Raw genomic sequence first — 23729 nt, 5'->3', positions numbered from 1 at the left:
CGAATGTAAGGAGTAAGAGAAATGTAGAGGAAGGATTATACTAAATGCATCTTCTGCTACTGAAAGCATTTCTTATCTCTTCATTCAACTCAACGCCCATGAACATGAATTATTAACCAGGCTTGTTGGTGACTTGTTGGAACAGGGTCCCATATTTCAGTTTATAAATAAATAAATAAATAATTAATTTGGTAATAAATACATAATTGATGCATGGTTAGGTGAAAGAGGAGATGTGGGTACCGCTGATAGTGAACCAGTCTGTAAAAAAGACATTCCTTCTAAAATAGCGGTTTGTACAAAATGATCAGACTCATGCATGACTATATAAAGATTACTTCCTCGTGAGCCGTCGAAGAAAATGTTTGCAGTCCTTTAGCAGGTATATAATTTGGGGCGTTCATGCGATTAAACAAATGTAGTAATGTCAAAAGACTGATTACTTTAAACCAACATTATAGAAATTGCATTTTTATTAACCATTGAAGAAAATCCTATAATCCGCTACTACCCACCACACAATCTATTGGCGTGTTTGCTGTTTCCTTTTAAACGTCTTTTGTATATTCCCAGCATTCATATCCTGACTGGCTTTGTAAGCGTCAGTTGTTCTCTCAAAATTTGCTAAGATGATGATAATTTATAATACTGGATAACACCAACAGACTTGAGTGGAATCGCGAATACGTAAGACGCTTATACGACTTCAAATAAAGTGCGGCTTTGAAAGTCGAGCTCAGTCTGCAGTGCCTAGCAGTTCATACCGCAAGTTAGAAAGAGCAGTTTCGAAGGGGTGGGACTGTTTTTTTTTCATTCATTAATTATAATTGGCTGATGGCGCTGGAGAGGGTCTTCAAAGAGGATAATGAGGATTCTCGTTTTCCTGTTCTTCTGTCACGCCGCATTTGACCAAGAATTAACCAAAACCTTCATTCTTGATACCTTTTAATCTGCCTTGACAAGTACGTCCCTAAATGGGACATGTACTATTATTTTCCGAACGTGGATCTTCTCGTTACATTTTAAATTACGCTGTTTTAGGACCAGGCTGTGGTACCACTGCAACTGCTGCTGTTGCCAAAACAATAGCAACAGTAATTAAATGATTAATCGCTTTTTAAATACTTGGAATACTATATGTAGAACCATCTATATATATATATTTATCCTATTATATGTAGTTACTTCATTCGTTTAACCTAACGCAGTTGCTGACAGAATAAAGACGTTCGTATGGTGCCATGTGATTAATTACAACGTTAATAATGTTCATCGTGACGCAATCCTCAGAGTTATGCATATTTGTGCTGCCTGTATCTGTGCATCGCTACTTCGCTATGGGTCTGTCTCTCTTCTGACTTGAATAAAATACATAATACCAACGCAGTCCAAGAAGAACCGTGTGTTGACGAATATTTAAAATGGCGCCTAGGAATCACAAGTTCAAAGGCTATAAAACTGCTGTTGCCGCTATCACAGCGGAACTGTGCTTCCACGCAGCAACAGAAGATGCTATGCAATATTTACAGCATAACAGCACATACAGAAAAACGAATATCCAAGTATCATGAAAAAGTCGATTATTCCAGTCAAGTCGTGGCAGCCCGGAGACCTTACGCAGCCTTAGCGCGCGGTCTGACTACAGTACGTCGCCAGCCCGTTGCGGAGCAGGAAGACCTACTTGCTCTCACTACAATCCGCCTGTTAAAGTTTGGGGGACCACTTCAAGTCGCCGGGTTACGATTTTCAGTGATGGTGAAACAGAAACACTGAATTACAAATCTTCTTTTAATAAAAGTAAAATTGTTCCCGTATTCCCCTCCAGATAGGGTGAACCCTTTCTGTTCAAAACCTGACAAAAAAAAATATAAAAAGGTTCTTCATAATGACAGGGATACAAAAAGCGATTATTTTATGTTGGTTATTTTCACTACCTTCCAAATAAGTATTAAAATATGTATAACGTCTGGAACAAATATCGTTTTTCGTAGTTTGGGTTATTCTGGCGATTGGTGTTTATTAAAAAAAAAAACATTTGTGGCTTGTGAAAGGAGAGAAGTTAAAATGACTTTCTGGGTATTGGTTTCAAAACTATTGAACTTATTTTTATGGTCATTTTAAACAGAAAAAGGCTATATGAAGCATATTATGTGTATTTTATAATATGTTTATAAAAGTATTAGGCAAGATTTTCTTGGGCCTTGTTTGTTATTTAAGAACTAAAGTGAAATTTTTAAAGGTTAAAATGTTCATCCATCTAATCAAAACTGATAAAATGATGGACGCAAACACTGAAACATAGTATTTCCTTCTTTCGCGCAATACCTGGTGCATAAGCTCTAAATTATTCCTACTGGTCTGCACAACAATCGTTATCAAAAACTGCAACATAGATGAGAGAATCGGAGAGAAGTAATCGGGTTATATTGCACATTTAACTACGAATTTCTTATGTACTTTTACATACCATTTGTTATCAGCGAATTTGTAGCGGTGGTCGTCTGCTGGTACTATATCCATCAAGAGAATATATTTCGTTTTTGGATTCAATCCAGTTACCTTCACTTTGTAGCTTGGAAACATGCGCCTATAAAAAATAAATAATAAAAGGGATGTCACGTGGTATTACAAATTTCTCGACAGATGTTTTTTTTAACAGCGTAAGAACTGACTCTAGTGGCCTCCTTGAAGGATTTGAGCCTAGACGTTCTTTAGAAGCCACATTCATGCTTAGTAAAAACATGTAGTGCATTCATATCAATACGTTCCGATTGTCAGCTATTGCCGACAACGACTAAAATTAATGAATTTCAAATTCACAATCGGATTCTGTTACACACGCATTGAGCTCAGGTCACGGAGGCCATTGAATAATGGTCTAGACAAAAGTTGAAGAGCCCCAACTGTTCAGTTTTCACATATTGGTGTACATTCTTCTGTAATATGTTTATAAGAAGGTTAAATAAAAGAGAAACATCAAAATCTCCAAAATCATTTACAATTCGTGGCTACACGGAAGAATTGCATACCGAACATTTGACCCTAAGCAGAGATTCCCTCTGAATGAACCCTGTTTCATTATGAGGAATTGCATGAATTTTATTGTATCCTATTTTCAGCTATTGAGTTTGCTAAACAGTTAACCTTTTTAAATATTCGTGTTTATACAGAATAAACAAAAAATGCGGTTTCCTGTAGAGTGGACCAACAGTATATGCTACTAAAAACCAAAACGAGGCAAAACGTTTCCTCGTAGTTTCCAGATTAATTTAGCTTTTTGTTAAAATAAAATACCGTCGTCTAAATGTTAATGACGATCACAACAAAGCTAATCTTATTGATCGGAGAAGAGCAACTGCACTGCTTTTTCTAATTTTTTTAAGTTTAGATTTAGCATTTGCTCCTTCACTGTAAGCTTGTTTTTCGTGCCTGGTTGGCTTAACTCTGTCCGTGGAAGTTTCCGTTACATTTTTATATATAATACAAACTAGGAAAATCCCATCTAATATGAGCAAAAGCAAAATAAAATGGAGTACTAGGTCAAATATGGTTTCTATTATTAAAGAATTACACTCGGTTAGTGCAGACCCCTCCTCTTCACATTTATGTAACATTGACTAATGTTTCTCTAACCACCATAGAATCTGGCAGTTGAGGCGGAAAGGCGCTTTTTTATTTAAGAAACTTTTGCCAAGTCCTCATATCAGACCGACTTCAAAAGCAGAGAGGCTCCGAGCTTGCAAACCTACGGGCCCAGTGCTTGGCTGGGGGTTTAGTTGCTACAACCTAACGCTGACCAGGTGGCAGTGCCGCCGGGCTCCTCTCTTGCTCAAACTGGGAGGAGGTGGCTGTGGGGGTAGGGTACGACAACTCAACTTTATTGCGTGATTAGACTGAAAGGAGAAAAATCAAACTCCAATGAACATAAAGCGCCCATTGTATGATTCTGTACAGGACTGAGGAAAAATAATATTGAAAAACGATAAAAGAAAGTAGAGTTGGAGAGGGAATAGGACCGTCAATCAGATAGGCCTTCGCCTAATCAAAATATATGTTAAATTAATAAAGGCAGTATATAAAATAGAAACTACACTCCTCTGGAACTTTTAAAATACCCCCACAGCAATATTTAAGATAATATATCCATAGTATGGACATTTTGCAAACCTTTAATAACTTTCTTAAACTCAACAAAACAAGGTAAATAAGACTAGTTACTTCATTTCCCCCACACTCAAGTCCTATTATTTTAAGAATATGTTGTTTTCAGTTAAAAAGGAGTTGGCAGGTTATACTTACAATTCTAATAGTGAGAGTATCAATAATATTCATAATGCCGTACCACTGTATAGTGACAAGCGTCTTGCATGAATAAATGACAAGTGCATTTCAACAATAGTAGCTTACTGTGTGTTCCATTACTGTGTTGCCAAGCTAAACAAAGTTGTGTATGTTGTAAGAATACTAACTGTATACTTTTTAATATCGCCATTTCAGACAAATAATTATTTATACAACGGTTTATAGGAAACTGATCAGTAACTAGTTGATTAACTATATCATTTTATCCGCTTTAATGAATAAAAAACATTTGATGCATTATTGTTATAATGTTATGGAAAACGTAACGAATGAAGCTACGTTTGCACAAGACACATTTCATATATACAAATCAATTTTAAGCAAATGCGTTTTACTTTTAATAAATATTTAAGTTGTTTTAATAGGACAGGTCAAAAATAGTTGAAATTCTAAATTCTCCATAGGGTGCGTAATTCTGTTGTACAAACACTCCGATACTAATATTCAGTACAGAAAATAAAAAGGTAAAGAAACCTATACAACTGATTATAATATAAGATTAAAAGCGAGCCTTACCTCCCTGCCTTGGTTATAATCATCTCTGTTCCAACTTCATGAAACTTTGTCCAGAGTTCTCGTTCATGTAAGTAAACTTTGATGCCTTCCATCCCCTGTTGAAAAAAAAACGTTTTTGTTTTAGTGAAATGATATATGAGAAATACTCCTAGACATCATGGACATCGTGGAGGGACAAGTCGTACATACATTTATAACGATTAGGTTTTAGTAATCCCCTGTCGAACATCCAATTTAATAAATAGTTTAAAAAAAAACAAGAAAAAGTTTCTCATTAACGGGTTAAACATGGGTATTACACATATGTTTACTGTAATCTAGATCTGGATTCAGGTTTCCAAAAATACGATTCAAACTTCGAGTGTTTTTGTGATTTTGCACTTGTTGCTAAGAATTGTCATCAGTGTAAGGTACTGCATAATTGTGGAAATTGAAGGACTGCGCCACTGTTTACCGCCCGGTTTGTATTGATAACACTCTTTTGTCACATGTGCATCTTAAATGTAGCGAAGGAAAGTGATTGAATAGCAATTATTGTATGGGATATTTCAGAGGTTTCTTGTTCGCCGCCGCATAATAGTGGAATTCAATGACCTACATCAGATAAGTGCAGTGTTTCAGTCCTGCATGTTTTTAAACGTGGAGAGAATCTCATTGTACTGAACTTCATTCTGTAATAAGGACCCCAAATACAAATAAAAAAAGTCCAATGCCGTTTTATTTTATATTATTTTGGCGTAAACCGAATTGTCATTCATAACAGCAGCTGAGTTTATAGTACATAAAAAAAACGTTGTTAAAAGCTTAATCCATGTCCAAACCTGAGGGGTTTGGGGGTAAACTTGAATATTATATATGACGAACCACATTCAACAAGTTAAAAATCGACATTTTTGGAACGTTTCATTCACTAAAACGTTGACTGGTGTGCATTAAAACCTTCTCACGGGAAAGTAGTACTAAATAACAATGATTTTTATGTTCTAAAACTGTATATCGGTGTGGTTTTAAAAGTATCTTACACAGAAAAAACAGCAAGTGAAAAGAAAGAAGAAATTTTAGCTATAGAAAATCCAAGCTTTGTTTCACTAATGCTGATATTCGTAGGAAACTGCAACTGCAAAACACTTGTTAACGTTTTTCGTATTTTAAATAATAATTCGATGTGCTACCTTTCACGATGTTTTGCTTTGTGTCTTTTTATTTTTTGTACAATGTTTTCGTTGTGGGGGTGGGGTACGTCTGTACCATAGTTAATCGGGTGGCACCTTTCTGTTTACAGTTGACAAAAATATACACTGTAAGCCGTTTTTTTAAGATACGATAGCCCGCCACTTAAAACTTTTTTAAAGTATTTTTTAAATAACATATGTTATTACCAATGTATAGTCTGTAGCCTACCAATTCTACTGTTACTAAAACGTTAGACACTGCTCCAGCCAATAATAACAGAAAACACTTGGACAAATAGGTGAAAATAGACGGTGTAAGCAAGTTGCTATATCAGACCAAAGAAGAAGAGCTTGAAACAGTCCATTCTGTATATTATCTACTTCGGGACATAAGCTTTCACTAACTTAAACAAAGTCCTGCCCGCTGCTCCCTATACATTCCTGAATTATGACACGGTTCACAATATATTATCTTTCTCAAAAGCATGGGGACATTTCTGTTTGCCTGTACTTCTCAATAGACTAGGAGATACGCATTATTTAGAAGAATAACGGTAGTTATCAAAGCTGCCCAAGTTACTTCTAAAATGTTTAATCTCTTTTTTATTTTATTTCTCACGTCCACGTAAACTGCACAGTATGTACTCTGCCGCATCATATGAAGCTCTCTTACTTCCACCACACAACAGAATATTTGAAAGAATGTGTACGCTTTTACTCTGCCATGCACACGAATTTTATTGTTATGAACACGTTATGTGAGTTCAACATACATTTATATACAAGCTAAGAATGTGTAGCGTACAGTACATTTTCACACTGCTCCAGGGACGATTGGGAAAGTATTGCAGTTTGGCTAAGAAACGCCAAGCTTTTTTATGCTAATAACAAATGTAGCAAAGAGTACTTTAAAAGCGCTAACAAACAGCGGTGTGCTTTTAGATGTGGATTGTTAGTTCGAAAAAGAGTATAGGCCTACAGCAATATAGTATATTTGTTGGAGAGGGATATGTCTTTAAAAAAAGACGAAATTGAACATCTCAAAGAAGGTTAAATGACGAGATACGTTTTAAGGCTCGTGGATTTCTACAATACTAGTCCTACCGGAGAAGCGATTATTATTAAATGTTGCCTACATATAATCAGGCTCTGACTTACAACGTCCAGTCAGCTTTCTGTTGAGAAACTAACACTCCACCTCCACATTGATATATGTCTCAGACATTCTGGTTCTAACCTGTTGAGTGTATGTTGTCTGTGGTGATGGAGATTTGCTCGAAGCTCCTGTTTGGTTTTCCCGCTTGTTGTCATCTTGCAAGTCCTTCGAGTCAGAGTCCCCAGGTGTATTGGGAAGCCCGAAGCCTTCCTCTGTATCCGCCATGTCAGGCACGCCTTCAGCTGAGCCTCCAACTGTTTGACCGCCCCCCATAAAAAATAATAATAAAAAAACAAAGAAACCAAAATCAAATTCGCGCAGTCAAGTGGAATACCACACGATCTTAACCAAAAGCAACGCAAGAACTTCCCCGGGATTAACGGACAAAAAAAGGCCACATAAAATTGACACATTTCAATTCACGTCGGTTTAATAAATGATAGATTTGTCTTAAAGGAGACGAAGTATCTTCTTGACAGGGTCACTGTCTGTCTAATCCTAAAGATATTTACTCTGATTCTTGTGGGCTTCGGTTGAGGCCTACCTAATAAGTGAGGTAAGAAAACAGTCCCTTGCATTCAACATCGACGAGTGTTACAAATCCCATAGAGCAAAAACAACATGTATGAAAATACAAAATACATGTTTTATTCATTTTCTTTTTCTTCAAAAGAAGTGTTCACATCAATTACTTAACATTGTGAGTGAGTGGCCTTGACTAACCTTGGTTGATATGAATGTATTATTTCATGAACTTCGTATTCAGGATGATTAAATATGTACATGGCACTTGATTATATCAGTTTCATTGCTTTTGTATTTTTTGCAGACACCTCGTTGCTGGTTTTCATTAGATCAGTTTGGATAAATGTATTTTAAATCCCCGTGGCCTTTAATGTACTGTCAAATCATATTTTAATTTCTTCCATATTATATAATGACTTTCTTTGATAATATAGTTTAGTCCCTGGTTCAAAAAAGTGTGTAATTCACTGTCATAGACCACGCTATTGTACCTCTTTAGTCGTACAAGATGATGTCTCTCACAAAACTGCCTTTGTCACAACTTTGTATAATACTTAAATGATAAAAACTAATATTTAAAAATATATTCTACACTTCATTCCAAAATATGATAGCTTTTATACAGTCATTTAGTAACTAATATAATATACGTATATAATATACATTTTGTATTATTAATTGCATTCCTCATCCAACAGTTTAATCTTAAGCATTAAGTCAAGTATAATACTGGACTTTTCTTTTCTGCTACTTACTGACGAAGTTAATGAATCGTAAGTTTTTGCTTACAAACGAGCATAATCTTCAAAATATCGCTTCAGAAAATTAAATCTACAACTTTATAACACGCAGCTAAAAATATGACTGCATCATATTCCATCAGCTATTATGTCAGCTGAAAGAAACTAAAACATATTTAAAATATTATATATCACAGACTATTCAACAACTTCTCACAGTGTTTTTAGCTCAGTGTTTAGGTTTAGGTATTTGCAGGAATATCTGTTTTTACTTATTTAGAAATTCTAATTCACGATGTTTTACTTTAAGAATAACTCTATTTGTACACTTATGACTTATTCATGTAAAATAAGATTTCATTTATTGGTCTACTAATAGATTCTTGAATGAACTGAGACCGTACAATGGACATTTTAGAGTATTTTAATACCTCTCTAAAGAACACGATTCAGCAGTAATCAGTACATATAATTTTAATAACCATTTGATAATGTATTTTTGCTTGCAATGTATCTAGCAAGATATATAGTTATCCGATCAGAATCACTGTATACTTTAAAAGTAAATCTAGAGGATATGCGTTAAAATCGAAGCTTTTAATAGTTTTTGCATGTTACTGGATGAGAGACTTTGTTGTTGTTTAACTTGTTGTATGGTCAGTCACGCAATGAAGAAAATTAAACTTTTTTTGTTTAGCTGTGACTTTATAATAAATTGTCAAGTCCCTTCAATTACCAGTTTTATAAAGCAGCTGACTAATGTTTTCATGTAGACGTTTTCAATGACGGTAGCATTATCGTAGCGATAATAACCGCGAACCCTTATATATATATATGGCTTTGTAACTGTCTTTAACAAAAAAGAAGTTACGGAAATGATCATGCATACATGATGTTTGCTGAAACATTGACTCGATGTATAAGACCTTGTGAAGCCCAGGCGGAGGTTGTGCAGCGCTCAGTACTAGGCCTTGCGCTCAGTAAGCGAGGATCGCAACAACAATGACCCGAATGAGCCACTTTCACTGATCGCGACAGCGTGAGCCACAATACTACGACACACGGGCACCACTGGTAAGGCTTTTACCTTTTGGGAAGAGACGAGCTGATCAGCGGTATAAATCCGTAGAGGCGAAACTTGTGTCCCTTGTTTTGTCGGTTCCCACCTAATATTAACACATATTCCAGACGTAAAAAAACCCCGCAGATCTACCCAATTAGATCCACAAATCTGTTCCTCTCCAGACACTTCCAGGTTGTCAGATGTCGAGGTTTTTTAAAAAAAAAAGATTTTGCTTTTCTAGCAATAGCGCGGCATATCATTTGCTTTATTCTAGGGAGCCGCTAACTTTTCCCAAAAGCGGTGCCTGGGAGACTGCGCTGACCGTAGCAGGAACGACTTTCCCTCAGAAGAGCAGGTCTGTCTCCCTCTCCCTCAGACACACACTCCCATTCTCCCCCTCTCTCTCCCCTCTCCGCTCACACTGTCAATCGGTACGAGACGCTCGCAAGCAGCAGAGACCGAGATCAGAGTGGAATGACGTGGGGGTTGCTCTGGGCGCTCGCGAAGTGCCGAGAGCCTGTGTCCAACCAGCAGTGATCCACTCCAAAGCTTTCTCTCGCATCTCAGCTCCCTACCCCTACCCCCCCCCCCCGCCCCCCTCCCGACTTTCCCCCTTAACCCCCCTGCCTTCCTTCCAGTCTCTCTCCTCCTGTCTTTCATGCAGACAGTGCGAGCAAGCGTTTGCAGGAGAAAATTAACCCCGAGATCCGCCGGCGTCTTCGTCTGCTATTTCCATATTGTCATAAGGAGATGGTTTTTAAAAACGCACAGTACAAAAAAAAAGAGAGAGAGACCAGAACAGATTCGTTGACTGGGTAACCTTCGCGGTGGTTTCACAAGATACCGACGAAGGTTCTGCGGCATTTTGTTGTTTGCGATTTTTTCTTGTATTCCGAGCCGAAAGACAGTGATGTTTTGGTCTCGTAAAATCTGACGGGTTCGTTGTAAATTACGCCACATAGGCGAGACGGTAAGGGTAGAGAGGGGTCGCTGGAACTCGGAGGAAAACGAAACAAGTCTATGCTCTGAAGGACAAGTGAAAAAGAAAAACGCGAAAAAACAAACGGAAAGATCAAAGATATTTCCTCCCACACCATTGCTTGGGAATGTTCTATGGCCTTTACATGTGAATGGTACAATATATACAAAGCTCGAGTCTTTTCTATATTAAAATAATCAAGCCGTCAGTGAAGGAGCAGGATTTGTTTTATCTTGATGTGCCCTTACTCCGTTGTCTGTAAATGTATTATTTAGAGGGTAAAGTTGAATAGGTCAAAGCGAGGTAAACAGCCGAGCTGTCTCATTCTGCTGGGTGAAGAGAAACAGATTGGGGATGTATTTTTGATAAGACAGAGCATAAATGACATGGTTTGCATCATCCCAGACCCTATACTAAGGCCTTTGACTTCATAAAACGCCTTTATAAAAAGTTACACGAAAGTGTGACTTTATTGTTTGAGCTTCCCTACCTCTGTGACGAACAGTGACCGTTAACATCAGGCTGCATTACAGCCAGTTACATCACACATCCACACTGCTAGGATTAAAATATCCCTGCTCCCTTTCTGAAAAAGTGGCTTGTTGAGCCAGTAATTTTTCGATTCGGACACATTCTCTTAAACTATGTTCTAAAGTTTTTGAAGCCAACATTATAATCTGGTTCTGTGCAATGAGTCATTTTAAGGTGTTTTCTGACGTTAAGGTTTAAACCGCTAACAGCCGTTGTGCTCACGAATGCTGTGTCTGTACTGTCACCAATTGTTACATCTGCACACAAGCTTTCTACCACTGTGCGAAAACAATGGATGTTTGAAATACACTTTTTTTTGCTGTATTGGCGTACAATGAATATTATCAGTCTTTACAAAGAATTTTAAATAAAATTAGTCTGACGATTCTTTGTTCAGAACAAGCTGAACTATAATAGCATTTTTATTTCCGCATATGGAAATAATAGCTCCAACCTGTTTTTGTGTTGCTGTGCTTTAAGACAAAACACGACCATACCGCACGACGAAACGTGCCAGCTGAAAAGGCTGCTTTCTCCGAGGGCGTCTTTGCCACTCTCATGCAGCTAGCGACTGCACTTGTTTTAAAGCTCTGCTATCAAGAATTTCATTTGTGCTGCATTTCTGCAACCCGCATCAGAGCATTGCAACCTTTTAAGACGAGGAAATTGCACGTCCTGACGTAATTGCAATGCGAAAGAGTTGCGACTCACGCGGTGCTGTAAACGCCTCTGAATGTCACGGTTTTCTTAATGACAGAGGAAAACTTCTTACCTTTGACGAGACGTGATGTACAGTGATATTTGCAGTGTAAAGTGCGAAGCTTCTCTCTTTGCATGCAGTATTTATCGAAAGAGTGCATCAGCTACTGGACTGTTCGTGCTGGGGGAATGGGTCAGAAAAATACCAGAGCCCACCGTTAAACCTATTCAGTCATGATGTTAAATATTGCTCTTTATTTTCAGCTACATGCCAATAAAATAAGAATTGTCCGGCGTAATATCTGGTATCTCACTATCCTCCCGCCTATAGAACGCATGAACGTCACGGATCACGCAACTGGCCCGTTTGTAATGGTTGAGTGAAACAGAAATAACATCCACATCTATATGGCAGGAGTATTTAATTCCTTCTTGAGAATTTAAAAGGAAATGCCATAGAGGTGACTGATAAGAACACATGTAGAGCGAGTTTGATAATTAATTATAATATATATTCTCAGTCTATATATATTATGTACAGGCGTATGCACGCGTAAACGAAGTATATTTATGCTCAAAAGAAATTCAGTTTCTTCTTAGGTTTCTCTTTCCTGTATTCTCTATAGTGGACTAGTCCTGCTTATTTTTATTGCGGCTCAAAACATGACAAATGATTGCTCAGACACCTCCGTGACAACCGGACTGCTCTATATTTAGTTAATGATAACCCGGTGGTTCACACATTGAAGTATGGGAACCAATTATTTGCAATGATAAAAAGGTAACCCAGCAAACCCATGCCAAGATAAACTAATACTTGAGCCGCCGGGGGCAACTCTAAACTCAAGAGCTCACTACGAGATACGTACTGTGATCTGCATGTGACTTTCGGGCGCCTGCGAGGCATGTCCGTTCCACTTTCATAGTCTGAAGACAGAAAATAGAAAATAAAATAGCGTTATGATTGTAAGAGGCACGGGCTGACACGGCCATCACGGCTCTAGAAGGAAAGGGCTCTTCTGGGGGAGAAGAAGGAGGCATTTGTAACATGCCAGTAGCCTACTTTCCTTCAGCTAGGATATGTATGGTGAGTGATCCTTTCAATGCTTGGATTTTTATTGAAGCCCCCACTCTCTCTCTCACACACACACACGCACACAACTCTGAAAATAAAAACGTGTATGAATTTATCCTCAGGTTGTGTATTCGTGGATGTCGCTGTCTTGGATTTACGACATAAACGCGCTAAAAAATAACTAGGAATAATTTGATAATTCTGCACCGGGTCTCATCGCTGTTTATGTTCTGTGTACAGTATATACATGACTACGTGAGCAGTTTCAGTAGCCTTAAGGAAAATCATTATTAGAAAGCCGCATACTGTAGGTTTTACACAACATTCTCAAAACTCAGTCTCTAGGCAACCGCTTGCCTGGTTCTCTAGCCTCTCGTGCTGATATTATTAGTACAGGGTCGCTTATGCCCTCTTTAAGAAGAACCAATTTAGAAATACGTATTGGCTTCTTATGTTTATAAGAAATAGTAGAAGGCTTGTTCAATACTTCATGCTTATGTTTTGTTTTCATATTGTCATGACCTATTAGGTTTTGAGTATAGGTTCTAAGCACAACTATATATTTTAAAATATATTCGATTGTTTTGCACTTTGAATGTGCGAAACGTCCTGTTGTCATTTCGCACTATTTTTAGTGTACAGTATAACCTATACATGTTCGTACGTTTTAAAGAATGTCTCGCTCACTTTGTGGTGTATTTGTCTTCCAAACTGTTTAAAAACACACCTCACCTACAGTATGTGTGCAAATCAACACTCAACGGTACAAGATGTTTGGGCAACAAGTTTGTTACCTCGGACTGTTGTGTTAAAGACATTATGGACGTAGACAATATTATTATAGTGTATAGATTTATAGTTCAAAATTGTTTCGGTCACTGAACGAATAACACGTTGATACTGTCTGTATAAATCCCTTCCTTTTGTTTTGCGTGTTTAGAAATGAATAGTGTCTATTCAAATTTAGCGTATATGTAGATTTAAGTCATCTCTGGGTTTCCCGTCTATAGAAAGATGAAAAAAGTAATAGACTTAATATTTAAAGGATGTCGATGTTTAAAATATTTGCCATAGAATATATACAAAGGGCGCACACCTGAGTACCATAGTACTCCAAATATTGACTGCCCTAAATTCCAGCATATTTGCCTTATTTCAAAATTGGGAACTTATCTACAAACACCAGACCAAGTGTGGTCTAACTGAGACATTACAACTGTTGTGAGGTCAGGATAATGAAATATAATTATGATCTATTTAGTCCATGGTAAAATATTGACAAGCGACCATGGTGGACTTCAGTCGTAAAAATATTTCAGTAGGATTTTGAATTACTTTGTAAAAGACACAATTACGGTATTTTTCACATCACTGCACAACTACTCTCCTTGAAGCGATTGTGAACTAAATGTATTAATTAATGTTTATCTAAAATGAGTATACTGTAATTCGTGGCAACACAAAAGTTTAGTAAGGAATCGCGTTAAACCCATCCTTGTATAGACAGTAAGTTACAATGCTTAAATAGCTAGTATATCGAAATCGACAAACCCTTCTCCTTCTGAACTTTCTGTGAAGTTCCAGAAATGTTGATTATTGTTAGAAATCGAATAAATAAGGGTGAAATATTTGTTACAACGTCTATTTGAAATTAATATTAGATTCGGAATACGAAAATACAGTATATGTCTGAGTTTAGCAGCAAAAACACAAGATAAAACACAGTTGTACGATTTCTTTAAACGCCAAGTTTATAAAGAACGGTAACCATGAAAACTTATTTGACGGAAATAGCACGAGGCCTTATCGTAAAGACTGTAAACCTGCATTCGAATTTTTCAGAAGTTAACAGGCTGTTACTTTATTTTTGTTTCTGTGAAATGCAAATATACTTACTACAGAGAAGTATTCTACCACAAATCAGACCATACTTCCAATACATGTACCAATAGATAAACTATACTAATGCAGAGACACGAGTATACAGATATAGAAGAAAAAGAAGGTGTCCACACTATATCTTGATCTTCTCGCTTGGTAGCCATCTCGACCTAGAATTGCATTATTTGGCTTTTCAGTCGCCTGCCAGTTAAGAAACTCAACAAAACATTCTGTGCATAAATTGCCTGAGATAAAGGCAATAATTAAATACGGGAATTATTTTTCTTGGGTCGATTTTTATTGTTTTGCTTCTCCTTACAGGATTGTTCAGTTGGTAGAAGGCGAACAGTTTTTTTTTTTGCTGAGCGGAAAACTTTAGTATGAATTTCATATCCCAAGTATAAGTTTTCACAAGATTGAAGCTAAATGCAGTGAGATTAAAATGCGTTAAGGTCTGTCTTTTGCTGTGTATGAGACGAAATAAAATACACGCTCAATTCAATTCGAAGGTAATGGAAAAGGATTGGAATCTCTTTCACATTCACTTACATTGCTATTATTTTAATTATTTCATCTAATCGTCTTCGACTGCTACTTGCTTTTCCATTGTTTCTTTTTTTAATTTAAACAAAATGAAATATTCTCAAAAGTTTAAATTTTTGAAAACGTTCCGCAGATCACCACAAAGCTACCCTATCTGTTGAAAAACGTGACAGTCTCTGGTCCTTAGCCTTCAGAAATTGAGTGTTAAACGTTAATCTAAGAAAGGTCTATGGTTTATTCTTTACGGTGCTAAGCAATCTTCATCAAGGTGTGAGTGATGATTCGAAGGAGTGTTAATGCATCTTTAGTATCAAAGCGTTTGTGTCGGAAGGCCACGTGACTGAGCGCTATAGTTGTTTAGGCGAGTTGAAGTTTGTATGTGTGTCTCTGTAAGTGACAGCAGCCCGCCGTTATTGAAGTGAGGATCGTGTAGAGACTAAATGGGAAAGAACTTGTTCTAGCGAGTAATCAGAATGAAACAAAAGTTGTTGCAGTGAGGCTCCTTTGTCATGACTGTCATAAAAAGCAAATAACATCGGCTACTGGAAAATGAAAGAACGGTCCTATTACAAGAACTGTGGTCATTTAAAAAAGCAAACATTGCAATTCCCATTATCCCAAATTGAACAATGTCCTGACCTAATTCTTTCTTCCCCTCTCTCTGTGCCCCTGTACGTAATGCACATATATCGCTTCCAGTACGGGATGTCCCGTGTGAATTTATGTATTGATGCTTTCAATCTTAAGTAAAAGAAAAAAAAAAGATTTTGACAGCACTTCATGAATTTCAAGCAGGTACCTTAAGAGTAAAGGTGATCATAGTTTTCAGTGATCACTGGTTTTATTTCATCGCTGTCCGCCGCATTTCTGTTACAACAACAGAGTCGCAAGAGGTTATATCAGAAATCCATAGAAGTGAAAGACAGATGAGGTGTCCTGATCGATAAAGAGCTTCGAGCGAAAGAATTGCAACGAAGCGTGACAAAGTCATCGACATAACTACATGATTTCCCAGAGCCTGGCTAGCAGTCCTTATAAAATAAAATAACATTTAACATCATAACGAGTGAGATTTCTGGCACATTAAATGTTTATGACAAACATAGTATATCATGTCCTGACAACCTGCCTTATTAGTCTGGAAAGCACCGGTCATTTCCTCTGAGATGATGGCTGATCAGTGAATATTACCGCACACTTTGCCTTTGGACTCAAAAGACTTAATTTTCCCTGGAGGCAAATGGGAACGAGCAGCCACCTTCATTGGAAACGAATTAGTTTGACGACTTCCAACAGCCCTGGTTGGTTCCCTAAAAAACAGACACCTGAACTGTCTCTCGGCTCAGGACCGTCACTGTGCACTGATGTCCACACGGGTATGTAAAAACCGCAGTTCGCACGTTTTTCCGCTGCATTTCCTGGGTTAAATGCGATGTCAGAAGTGGTTCACCAAGTCTTTCCATATGAAACTCATGAAGAAACCTAGGCACCTATGTTGACAACACGTACGTCCGTGTCAAAATGAGACACGTGTAATTATTTTACTACGCCCTTCAGAAAACGTAAGAAAACGTAATTAAACAATTGACACCAGTCGTGCCTTTATTTCGTCATATAATGTTAGTATTATAGAAGAGACCCCTAGTTAACTGAAAGGAGTGTAACTTCTAGAAAATCACTTCACCTGATAAAAAAGCACCGCAGTTTACTCTCGCTAACTGCAGAATTTGGTCAGGTAATTAACATCTGAGGCCTGAAGAGAAGTCTCACAAAGATTTGGCAAACAAGACGACGTGGAGGCAGCCCCACAAAGTAAATGACAACATCTTGTAAATCTAAAAGTGACAAAATATTACATACTACACATTGCTCTATTACAAAACAATAAACTCTAATTCTTCCAGTGTAGTTTCATTTAAACGGAGGTCGCGGATACGTCCTTACACAAAACGGATGTGCGTTTATATGACCAAACGTCTGCACTACTTAAAATGCCCTTCAGGGGACAAGGAAACACATTTTAATTCAAATGTTTCAATAAATGGACAAAAATATCTGATATAAAATGTCAAACTCACCGGCGTGATCGGGTCATTACAGATTGTTTTTTCTTTCCATTTTTTAAAATACATTATTTTATCCACATAGATCAGTCAATTTTTAATTCTCATTTTTTATTTTATTTTTCCCATAAGAATGCAACAACCATCCACCAAACCCAGCCCCCCTCCGTGACTTCTGAAGGAAAAGACTATAAAGTCCGTTTTAAGATGGAAGAAAAAAAGTTCTTAACTTTTAAACAGTGTACTATTAGTCATTTTTTTCATTCTTCCTGTGCCTCGGTTACGAGGTGTCTGGGTTTAACCAGATTAAAGTTTTCAGAGGAGGGCCTACTGTACGCAAATTGTAGAAACATAAATATTTACTTAACATTTCACTGTATTTGATGGATTCGAACTCCTTACAATCTAAACAGCTAAGGTTTATAAGTTACTCCTAACAAAGAATAAAGATCGAAATTATCTCCCTCTCAACAGCTACGTTCTTTTTAATCGCTTTTCCTTGTTGCTATAGAAATTTATGCATTTCAAAATTTGGGTGGTCAGCATTGCAGACTATTGGCGAGCGCCTTAATAGTTGACTACAGATGGTGGATTGTACAAAAGCGAATCATTCATTAGTCCTCCAGAGTCTGTCGCTCCTTTGAAGCTGTGTGTTTGGCCAGGAGACATTAATAAGTTTGGTGGTACGTCTCCTGCGTTGGTAATTGTATGCTATAGCCTCTGCTTTCATTTTGTGTTTCACATTTTCCCCCGAAAAACGTAAGGTAGTGTATTATCACTCGGCTGCTTAAATACAGTAAATGTTATTCGTTTTCGGTGCTTTATGTCTGAAACAATTTGGAAACTTTCTGTTTCTCGCATGATATCAAGCTATTAACTGTTACTCGCGTGATATTCAGCTATTTAGATTGGCTTCATTTTACAGACCACTTCAATTACTCTTTGCTATTCACTGCCAACTCCGTTTATACCCGAAAACAAATTTTGTGTTTTGAATGCCTTCGTGAGCTCAGATTTCAAATGTGATTCGAACAACGCAAATCACCACTATGACTATTATTTTTCTTCCTGAAAATGATATTAATATTCTTTCCCAAATACGGTAACAGTAACGTTAAATTTATTCATATTGTTGCTCTTTAAAGTTCTCAGTTATAATACAGAAACGGGCGGGCATAAGTAAGTCCTAATTACGTATTAGATATCGGGTGCTTTGTGGAATTAACTGGTGATTTCCTGTTGGATTTAATGTAAAAAAATATTTAAACCCTTCGGCCTAGTGATTCGGTAGTTAGTGTTCATCGGTACCCAATTAATTGGAATATGCTGTTTGGAGAGTCACATTTGATATTGAAAGATCATAATGTCGCGCTGGTGTATACATTCCATATACAAAGTCATTTTATTCGGATAAAATTCACAATGTCTTTTTAATAATCCAGAATGCTGTGTTGTTCTTATATTTCGCTGACTTATTGCATTTGGAGCTTTTATAAATCATTCATCCCTCTTTCATATCTAAACGACTACAGGCCTTTAGCATTAACGAGTAAAAAGTCTTAGTAAAAAGTACAAATCTGCAGTCAGCATAGTGAACGGTAACCTCAAGAGCAAATACGAGAGAACTTGATCCCTTGTAAAACCTTTCTAATTCTCCATAAATAGACCTAATTACTAAACAACCAAGATTATCAAGTGTGCCAGGAAAAAAAGGTGGACCGTAAAAATGAAGCTCTGGTTATAAACAAAAGGAAATATCTGGAGCTGTTAAACATCTCTATGAATTGTGTTCTCTCAGGTCGTTTCCCATCGTTGAATGCATTCTCCTACAAGTAGACGTCATGTGGGTTAAAGGCCACCAGCTCAGTATATCCTGGTGATTCCCCGCTGATCCAGGAGATGGGAAGCTTGGTTTGGTCGGAGCATTATTGTCCATTGAACGACAGTCTTATCGTCAGCACCTGCGAGAGTGCAATACGACGGGACAGGGAACGTCATCCCTCTATTTTAATAATTTGTGTCGGAAGTCATGGACACCAGGCATTCGTCGAAAACCCTTCCAAAATAACATTAAAACACATTAAGGACGACTTCTCAATACACAGAACAAATCTTTATAGATGTGTAACACAAGGTACAAGAACCACCCTTCTAGATCACTGATCATCTGCTGTGGAGACGGCCTTCAGTAACATCTTCCATTTCACAGGTGTTCTCATCGTATTTGACTTCCTGATGCGCTTCAGGTATTCGACAAATGCTCTTCAAATCACACAACTGAGCATACGTCTCCATACAGACACGAAGAATGTCGCTGTATTGTGATATATTAGCTTTTAATAGATTAAGAAAAAAATACTTTAATTCCAGAAATTACCAAGGCTTCACAACAGGGTGCACTATTAAGCAATTACAGTCCTGAGACAGATGCTGTTTATTTGCTACCGTGTCTTACGTACCTTTTAACTTTCATCGTTTATACTCGTTTTGTGTTATACTCGTTTTGCGTATCTCGCATGAAAACCAGTTGCACGGTTACATCTTTAGTGTAGCCATCTGCATATTTACTAGAGCGGCTTGAGTGGAGAGCTGCGTCAGCATGCGATTTAGGCAGTGATAAGCAGAAGTTAATTTCATGCTGAAAGGTAAAACTGGAGCAGAAAAAAAACTAGCTTTCTCTATTTCTACTTCTCTTAACTGAAGCAGGTTCACAGCTGGAATATTGTGTTTTTCTCCTTAGTTTGTACTTTTCATGATAAACTTTTTCTCGTAAATATGAAGACTTGCTTTTTATGTATGTAAAACCACTTTAAAAATTGTATGGAATGGCGGGGTTTTGACGCTTGGCTGAAAAACACATTCACTTATAAATAACTTAGAAGCTGTTTTCGTAATATAATATCTTTTTGCAGGCCTGACTTTATTTTGGATGAAAAAAATGAAACTGGCATGCAGATAGATTTCCATCTGAATGTGTCGCATCCACGGGTGTCTGTATACTAGGGTCGTTGAAGAACAAAAATGTTTGAAACTTTAATTCATACAAGGCACTACGGATGAAGGAATAGAGCCACAGAAAATAACATGTTCTGGGATAAAATCAATAACTTTTAAACCTATCATCACGTCAAACTTCGGAAAAATAGACTTTGACTTTGGTGCATTAATTACATCTTGCAAATTGACCTAGAAACTCTAGCAATTCCGAAACAATCATGTTTTGTTCCAAGTAACCCCTCTCCATTTTAAGACGGAGTAATAATGAATACGAATAAAAACATTTGCTTCTCGTTATTGCTAATGAGAAAGCTAGGGCTGCAGGCTTGGTTGCAGCTGTGGTTCTTAAATTTAAACGTTTGTATGTGGCTGTAAAGGCGCAGCCAAACAATTTACTATTAACAAATACATCTCCTCATCCGGTAGAACACAGTGCTGAAAACCAGAGTGAAATCAGAGTTATCTATAAAATTAAACGGCGTTAGTAGTGTCTACTGTTGTATTTTATTCCAGTTGTACGTGCTACAGTTCTGGTAGAGATTTAATAATACATTTCTGAATTGGAAACTTCAGGGGAAGCACATTAGATACTTCCGATTGCTAACTGCTTTATCCAATACAGGGTCGTGGGGGAACCGGAGCCTACCCGTGCAAGCAACGGGCGCAAGGCAAGATACAACGTGGACGGGACAACAGTCCATCGCTGGTCACACACAGACACACACACTCACACCAGGGCCAATTTTCCCAGAAGCCAATTAACCTACCTGTATGTCTCTGGATTGTGGAAGGAAATAAGAGCACATTCGAACTAACCATTGTGTTATACAAAACACTCTCAAGAGATTACATAAGCACATAAGAGAAGTTTGAGTAGGTTGCTGCCTCAGCGTGCATAGTCCGCAAAGAAACACATAGCTCCGGGTGTTAAGCCTTCATCAGCTGTGATCCGCCCGATGAAGCTACTACTTCATCACACCTGATGAAAACTCAACAGCCGAAAGGTCATGCTTCTTTTCTTTACATTTCAACAGGGAATAAACCTTTACCTGTTCCTCCACATAAGACAGGTGTTATTTTAGGTAAGATTATGTAGTAATACAATTATTTGAAGAGAACTGAAAGTCAACAGATGCGTAAAATCGTCCCATTAAGGACCCAGTTTAAAGAGCACATAATGAATATTTTAATCATGAGGAACGTTCCGTCTTCGCGCTCATAGTTCCTTAGTTAGAATCTGTACTGTGATTTTTTTTAATTTGCAAAGTCGTACTTCTCTTTTCTTTTTTTAAACTCTTCTTTTTTATATAATGCAAAAAGTTTAGTTTTTGCGTTGTAATGCTGTTACTACGGAAGCAAATCGATGTGGTTTAAAAATGTTAAAATGTGCAAAACGAGAATAAATACACTGTTTTGGTTTTAATTGGACTTATTTTCCAGTTTTCAATGGCAAGCCTCCGACGCAATAAAAGGCTGATAAACCCTTTGGGAGGGAAGAGGTCTGACCAATCAAAAGCGTGACCTTACTCGTCCGTTCCCCCCACAAGCACACAAGCATACACGTTTACCACTAGCTCTATTGATTTCATTTCCAATGCGTTTACCCTTAATCAATATCGCACACCGCACCCTCTTTCGTACGCCTGGAGCTCATATTCTTTTAGATCTGCGCCCGAGTTGAAGAAAAGGTGAGCTAAGCAGTTCGTTCGACTAAGCCGTGCACGGTGACTCCACTGAAGTCACTGTTCAGGAAGTAGATTCACGGATTGCGAAAATGAAATAAATGATCCTAGAGGGCCCGAGCGCATAGACAATAAAGGTTCATTTACGGTGCTACATTTCATTTCATAACATTTTACTTTGCCCCAAGGACCGCCTGTAGCGATTTCCCGAGTCCAGCTCTGTCACTTCACTTAACTCCCAGGTTCCGTTTCGCTGCGGAGGTGAAGAGACCGGAAAAGGGCGCGAGGTTTGCCAAATGATCTCCATCAAGACGTCCGTGGAATGAGCTGCTTTTTTTTACGAGCGTGGTTCCATCAGCTCTTACTCTGAATCCGGGGATGGTGAGCTTGCAGGCTGAAAGGAAGGGGATATCTGCATAGGCAGATAGACTTTCTGAATTTCTGAAGAAAGCACACTTTCTCTTCGGTCCTTGTATGTCTGTGCGGAAGGTGTATATCCAGAGCCATTCCTAAGCAAGTGACTTTTTAAACCGGTGCCTACAGTTGCGTTTAATTTATTTGTTTTTCTCACTTTTGGAATACACAGAAACAGATGGGGGTAGGAACTTTAGATCCCAAATCGTGGATGTAAACTGGCATGCAGATGGTGTAAGATGCTTGAATATTAATTAATACCGTACGTGGTTTAAAAGGCAAAAGTTGTTACATGGGACAGTTGTATGATGCTATCCAGACAGAATAAAATTGTAAGCTTTTAGGGCGTGACAATGACATTTGCACATGCCTTTATGAAACACGTCTAAAATAATTTATTCTCATGTTTCAGGTACGTTTAAAAACATATCATTCTTCTGTTTCACCAACAGCTCGAAAATGGGAGAAATAGCTCTGAGTAAAAGCTCAGTTCTCTAATTCATTTCACTTCATTTGGGAGAGGTGTATTTTCTTATAAATTATTTAAACTTTACAAAAGCGAGAAAGCCACTCGGCCCATCAAACTTGAGACTATTCATGCTAGAAGTGGTAAATACTATCATTTACCATAACATGAAAAGGCAATACGGAAAATCGACGTATGTTGTTCTGTACACGTTGTTTTCTGAGAAAGCTTATGTCAGTGAATCGGATTATTGCACAATTGCACAATTATATCACTACTCTCTGGTATTCACGTCAGTACGCAGTATTGCAATACTAATCTTGGGCAGGGAGAGACCATACTAAATATTTCATGGTGCGTAGTAACAGAAGAGAACACGACGGAGGGAGAGCTTGTGCGCTTGGTTTAAAGGGTCACCGAGCCTTCGGATGCAGGAATGTGGCTTTTATGTCTTTATAAAATTTTCATGCAGTCGAAGACGTTTTTCGTTTAGTGCAAGAGAGGAAACTAGAAAGAGAGCCGTTCGAGGAACAAAAGCAAGTGGCGTTGAGACTTGTACAGTATATTGCCCGCCAATTACAAAACATTTCGAGGTCAGCGTTAAGACATTTAGAAGATGGACAACGCTCGGCCTGACTGTAAATGTGTGCCGGTTGGCCGCGTGATGTTGACTCGTTTCTCCCCATTCTCAGCACAACATACACAGCATCAGCAAATTCCGGAGGTTTCATCTTCTATTTAAAAGGCCCGCTGTAACAAGACTTGTTCTGACGTACTTTACCAGAACTTTGTTAGGTATGAAAGACAATAGAATAACCTCTGGAACTAAAGTGTTTAACTAAAGTGACTAAAGTGTTTTTTGTAA

The 23729-nt window shown here is 37.8% G+C and overlaps 1 protein-coding gene and 1 long non-coding RNA gene across 4 annotated transcripts in view; one reads left to right on the top strand and one right to left on the bottom strand.

Moving 5' to 3' along the window:
• tbx5a (T-box transcription factor 5a) overlaps nucleotides 1–10068 on the bottom strand; it is a 39684-nt gene extending 29616 nt beyond the window's left edge. Inside the window, exons 1-4 of the mRNA XM_006640276.3 lie at nucleotides 9559–10068; nucleotides 7288–7460; nucleotides 4879–4973; nucleotides 2468–2587 (exon numbers count right to left, since the gene is read on the bottom strand). Coding sequence (XP_006640339.1) covers nucleotides 2468–2587; nucleotides 4879–4973; nucleotides 7288–7431 — 359 coding nt within the window. The 5' untranslated portion in view covers nucleotides 7432–7460; nucleotides 9559–10068. The remainder of the gene's footprint in view (nucleotides 1–2467; nucleotides 2588–4878; nucleotides 4974–7287; nucleotides 7461–9558) is intronic.
• A 2476-nt stretch (nucleotides 10069–12544) lies between these two features.
• The window catches only part of LOC107079745 (uncharacterized), a 28496-nt gene continuing 17311 nt past the window's right edge, over nucleotides 12545–23729 (top strand). For 2 of the 3 annotated variants that reach the window (XR_001480656.2, XR_001480655.2), the window contains exon 1: nucleotides 12545–12830. This is a non-coding gene — a long non-coding RNA (uncharacterized lncRNA). The remainder of the gene's footprint in view (nucleotides 12831–23729) is intronic. The other variant, XR_001480657.2, reaches the window with a different exon arrangement.

The sequence above is a fragment of the Lepisosteus oculatus genome, chromosome 22, assembly GCF_040954835.1.
Source record: "Lepisosteus oculatus isolate fLepOcu1 chromosome 22, fLepOcu1.hap2, whole genome shotgun sequence".
NCBI lineage: Eukaryota > Metazoa > Chordata > Actinopteri > Semionotiformes > Lepisosteidae > Lepisosteus > Lepisosteus oculatus.
Note: the sequence above shows the minus strand (reverse complement) of the source record. Positions and strands in the feature narration are given on the sequence as shown.